The following is a 6,063-nucleotide window of genomic DNA, read 5'->3' as shown; positions in this document are numbered from 1 at the left end:
ACTGATCTATTGTAATAACTAATTAAAACTACTTTAAATTCTGTCCTATAGAAGCACATAACAACAGGGTTGGAAATTACAGCCCGCCCGACAGCCCGAGACGGTCTGTTTTACAGGCGGGCGGGTACAAAACCTCAGATGACAGCCCGGTGGTCGGTTGAATTTGAATAGCCAGATTTTTATATTGAGAATTTATATTTATACCTTATTAACAAAAATCTACAGACTATCGGCATTTAGAAACGTGGTGTATCTCACTATTTTATAAATCTGTCTGGTTTTATAACTGCTGAATTAAGTGAAACGGCAGGGCACCTGTTTTGCTACGAATGCATCGAATACTCTGTCGGAACTCCTCTAGCTTTTACACTGTGGTGTATGAAAATGTCCATTGATACTAGTGCAAAACAGCTGGACTGCTATCGATGTCGTGGCAAAGATGTGTGAGATAATTTTAGATCTTTTTATTGTCAAATAATTAATTCATGCTGTGAATACAAACATTTTTTTACTGTTAAATTGTGGAGTTATTAATGTCAAAGAAATTACAAGTCTCATAAACATAAGCAGTTCAATCAGCATGAAGTAGTGCATCATATGTTTTTTTAGAAAAAGAATTAAATAGACCTATTGAAAACGAATTTTAAAGATAATAAAATTATGACTACGCCAAGAGTCTGAAAATCTTAAATGAGAAGAGAAAAAAGGGGGTTCAATTTTTAAAAGTTAATTGTGTTAGTTGTGCAGGAAATGAAAAAAAATTGTTTACTAGGATCAATGTAAAAATTGATACAAAAAAATTATTGAAATGTGTTTAAGTTATAAACAATGATTTTTTTTTTTATTTTTAAAGAGTTTAATAATGATGAATATGCACCATGTACACCAAGAAGTCTCCCTATATTTCGAAACTTCTCCCTAAATTTCTCTGAGGGAGAATTGAACTCCCCCCAAATTTTGGGCCTAGGTTGGTCCCAGGAAGAATTAATTTTTTTAAGCATGTTAAACTTTAAAGTATGCATCCATTGCTTTATGATAAATTATCTTTTCAAATATTGTGTAAATTGTGAAAAATTCCAGGGGCCTGTAAGTCCTGTATTACAAATGTAAATATTAAGCTTTAGATCCAACATTCATAATAATAAACGTTTTTATCAGGACTGGCAGATTTTGAGCAGGACTGGTAACTTTTAAAAGTAGCCAGCCCTGTGACTGGCTGCTATTTTCAGTGAATTTCCAACCCTGATAACAAAAACAAAAATCAATTTTCCATGCATTATGATATATCGCTTTTTCAAATTTGACATAGAAGATTTACAACTATTCATTTTTTTTTCAATCTATTTGAATATCATCAGCTAGTATCGGTTATCTTTTGTTATCAGAAACTATAGGGGCGTTCAAAGCTTTTCGTTGCTTAACCTGTCATCCATTACAGCAAAGAAAAAGAAGGACATACCAGTTTTTCGGCGATTTCTAAAATCTCCTTGAAGTACTTGATAACGGGCCTAAATTTTTCTTGAATGTCACACATGAAAAATACAGCATTTTCGGCTTTTATATCACCTAATCTTTTTGATGCCATTTCGTGAACTTAGGTGTTTTCCGAAATCTAAGTCGAATTGGCGCTTCAAAATTGGGATAAAATAACTCCACATGGTAAACGCATTGATGACGTAAACTTATTTCCTCAAATCGAAAGTAGAAATTAAGAAAATGAGCATTGATGTAGTGAAGGAGGGTTGTGTTTATACTTCTTGTTACTGGTAATTTCTTTTCTTGGTCCCCTGAATTATGGCTTATATTTAGTATGCAATACATTATCAAGAAAATTAAAACACACCATCTTGCTTCGTATTCATCACACCATCTTGCTTCGTATTCATCAGAGCATCAATAATTTCAATATTTCATATTTTTATTTGTTTACATTCGCAACGAATTTGTATCATGCTGTCATGTGCATACAATACATAGCTGCAGCATTGTATAACTTATACAATACAATGCAATAGAATTTATTTCCAATAATGGTCCCACTGGGGGCATAACACAGATACAAGGATATTATCACAAAAAATAGAGACAATGTACATAATGAAAGATTTAACCAATTTACATGTACCATGGCAGTGTTTTCCTTTTATTTCAAAGTCAGGGGTTAGAGATCAGTTGTAAAAGTCTAGGGTATGAGGTTTATGAACAAAATCTCTGTGGACCTTACAACAAATTGTTATTTCAAACCGGCATTTTTGTCAATTGAAGTGGTCAATTTGGCCGGTTGCCGTTTCTTAGGGAAAACATTGCATGGTGGTGTTCAAATATTGTAAATAAAATGTAGTAATATTCAAAAATCATATACATGTACAATATTTTGATATGAATTGACTTAGTAATCTTAAGATTTACTAATTTTCATTTGTAAAAAGCCATATTAAGTTTTCATTAATGAACATAATAAAAAGCTAGATTAAACCAATTTTAACATGGAGGTGTGCAAATATTGTAAATATATTAAAAGATGAAGGTCTATTAATGGTTGCCAGTCTACAAAAGACATCAAGGAATGGTTCTTCAGGAAATGCATGAATTCTAGTCAAATATATGAAATGAACAAAAGGTTGCATTCCTCCTCATAATGAGGAGGAATGCAACCTCATGTAGATAGGCAAAAACAGCACAATAATAATTTACAAAAAGTAACAATGTAGTAATGTTCAAGCATCATATACAATATTTTGATATGAATTGACTTAGTAATCTTAAGATTGACTCATTTTCATTTGTAAAAAGCCAAATTAGCTTCTCATTAATGAACATAATAAAAAGATTAAACCAATTTTACCATGGGGTGTGCAAATATTGTAAATATATTATAAGATGAAGGTCTATTAATGGTTGCCAGTCTACAAAGGACTTCAAGGGACGGTGCTTCAGGAAATGCATAAGTGTAGCTTATAGGCGCTTGACGATTTTAACCTTTCTTTTAAAATCTACAAAAAATCCGAAAATATTAGACCTATAAATCATTTACTGTCATACCTCCCAAAATGACAATACAAGTAATATTGAATAATTTGAAACTGTTTAGAGTTGCCAAAAATCATCAGTCACTGTGATCACGATGGTACATTAATTTTATAATGCTATTTATCTTCCAGGTGCAATGGTGCATAACTTATTTTTTATCTTAAATTTCTAGCGAAGAAAATGTCTGGTGTTTATGTGATAAAATTCAAAAAGAATACCCTGATAAGATCGAGAAGTGCTACTGCATATTTATATCCAACAAGAAAAGAGCGGCAAGTATATTAAATTGAATATAAAGTTTTATGAATAAATTATATATCAATAACTCAATAGAAAATTATTATTGAGAAACACAAATGCCAAGGAAGTTTTTTTTGCCCCAATAAATTAACATTCATCTAAGAATTTGAGGAAGAGTAATAAAAAACATAAATCAATTCAAACATCAAAGAAAAAAATATACCCAGGTAATATATTTTTTAAAATACCATGATTTATGAAAGTGTCATTCATCATCATTTGTAATTTGCTTTCTAATGATCATTATGCCAATTCTGTTGCATTTAAAGATTCCATTTTGGAGACAGAGAGCAAGTAAAAGAGAAGATGGACAAGTATTTTGGGTGATTATTTTTGTCATTACTTGTTACTGAGCTTCTTGTATTCATATAAAAATGAATGACATCAAGTTAAATATCCTATTCTTGTTTAGGATTACCATGTTATATTCATCTACCAACCCTCAGGGTCATCTGCAATGGTCTATGACCTTGACACAACCTTGACATTTCCGTGTGACTTTAGGAGATATTATGAGGAATCCATCAAAGATGATAGACGTTTTAAACCTGAATATCAGAGGTATATATATTGTTTTTATGTTTTTATTTGTTAGATGGTTGTTATGCTAAATTTGAATATAAATTCACATTTAACAGAAAAGATTGTGGAATATTAACTAGCAATATTGGATATATGCAGTTTATGTCATTTCATTTTGTTAGAGTTCTTATTTGATGATAAAAAATGAAAAGGGTGAGTACAAGTCAGTGCAGCATCTGAAAAAAACATGGGATTGAAATTTTAGTTCGAAATTTATTTTCAATCCATCTACTCATGTGCACAGTATTAGGGATGAATTAAATCTGGAAGACAAATAAAATATGTCAGTTTCAAAATAGTTTGACATTTCAATATACACTACAGAGATTTTTCCCAATGTTTTTTTTTTTAAAGAAATAATAATAAATATGACAACCATTTGATTACTTGACGGGGGATGTCTTGAAGATAAGCAAACAGTTTGACTGCATGGACAGCTCCCCCACTCTCATTTTTCTTTGTCAACTTTTTTTCAGTGAAGTAGAAATGAAATATCTCTTTGTGAAAGCAGAAACAAAAAGAAATTTATCTCCTCCTCGGAATCAAATAACACTCCTCTGAAAGACTATCTACATCGCATATCCATCTAGAACATTTTTATGTTTTTAAAATACTGGATTAAAAATTCTGATTTACCTCATTTTCAAATTGTTTTGGAATTAAAATAATGAAATTTTCTTATTGACCAATTACATTAACACTTAGTGTACAAAAACAGCTTAGGTGGATTGAAAATGTTGATTGTTAAACATGTTAAAAAGAAATTCAGTATTAAAACATTGATTTTAACTGCATAAAGGGGAATAACTCCTGCTCAATAATGCTATTGTTTCAGATTATTTCGAGTTATACCAGCAGCTGAATTTTTGCAAACGTTTGCATCAGACAGATCACACATGTTGACCCAGGACGGTCAGTGGATGTCCCCTCCCCCTGTCTATCTCCCAATTAAAACAGAAGGTAACAATTTATCAAGCTTAATTACTATCTACCGGTATACGTGACGTACCATGACACACAGGGTCTTTTTTTTATTATGTTTGATCTAATCATTACTCAAGTAATGAGGTAGAATAAAGTTTGTGAATTTTGAGTTTTAAAAAATGACTTTTCTCTTGTAGAATGTTCCAACAACATTCAGGAATTTATCTCTATGGAAAAAGAAATTAACCATGGAGTCGTTCTCAGTTTACAAGAACTTCTAGAAAGGTTTATGCGCAACAGTGACAATACTTAAAAGTGATATTATACTTGACATTGTATAGTTCTCCACAAGCACTGTGATATTTCGTTAATTTATTAGTACTTTAATGTACTTTATACATTATTTGTAATGGTGATTCTTATTTTATATACAGTCAAACCTGCATCTTCTATTGTGATCTTGAAAACGTCAAGAGTCTGTGCTAAAAATCTAGTACACTAAAAATACTGTAGATCACTAATTCTAGCGACACCTTATTTTCACGAAATAGTCATTGACTATTTATTAGCGAGACATCATTTTCACAAATTGTTGTTATTCCTCTAAATAATCTTGAGGAATACTTTCAATTTTCGTGAGCTCATCGCCTTGCATATTATGCAAAAATAAATTTCTCACGAATTAAAAAAGATTTACAGTAATTGACCACATTTTCGATAAATTGTTAAGTACACGTATGCTGTTCATTAAAATAATATGTTATATACTGTAAATCTTGAATTTTTTACGTCAATTTTATTTTGTGAATTTGGGTCAAAATGGTGTTGATTAATTTTTTCCTTTCAAAATTTTGCAAATTACCACTGCTTTGTTTACATTTTCTTATTGGTAATTTATTTTTAAGAAAAATATTTTTGCAAATGCAATGAACTCACAAATTGCTAAAACTTTATCTACAGCAAAAATTTCCAGATTTATGGTTTGGTATAGAGGATTCAAGGTATCATTGTTGGACATTTTCATGGCATTAATGTAACAATGCTAACATTGTAGGATTAAACTGTATATGTTTAATTACCATAAATGGAAATTTTTTTGTATTTCTAATATATAAATTAATTTTTCAGACTTTTGCTGTTATTATTAAATTCACTTGTCTATACCTAGTTAACATGTCCAGTTTCAAGCATAACATCCCCCAGAATGTCCAAGTAACACATTTTTTT

At 30.6% G+C, this 6,063-nt stretch overlaps 1 protein-coding gene across 1 annotated transcript; it reads left to right on the top strand.

The window, feature by feature from the left end:
- The first annotated feature begins 1,688 nt into the window (after positions 1-1,688).
- Positions 1,689-5,965, top strand: LOC134241140 (protein N-terminal glutamine amidohydrolase-like). The gene is made up of 6 exons (XM_062723222.1): positions 1,689-1,766; positions 3,203-3,302; positions 3,600-3,653; positions 3,743-3,891; positions 4,748-4,872; positions 5,034-5,965. The coding sequence occupies exons 1-6, from the start codon at positions 1,717-1,719 to the stop codon at positions 5,147-5,149; spliced, it is 594 nt and encodes a 197-aa protein (XP_062579206.1). The 5' UTR covers positions 1,689-1,716; the 3' UTR covers positions 5,150-5,965.
- Positions 5,966-6,063: the final 98 nt, after the last annotated feature.

Source organism: Saccostrea cucullata, unplaced genomic scaffold (assembly GCF_032062105.1).
Source record: "Saccostrea cucullata isolate Sc308-1 unplaced genomic scaffold, CSIRO_AGI_Scuc_v1 ctg22598, whole genome shotgun sequence".
Taxonomy (NCBI): Eukaryota; Metazoa; Mollusca; class Bivalvia; order Ostreida; family Ostreidae; genus Saccostrea; species Saccostrea cuccullata.
The sequence above is the reverse complement of the archived record's forward strand: the minus strand, read 5'-3'. Positions and strand labels throughout refer to the sequence as shown.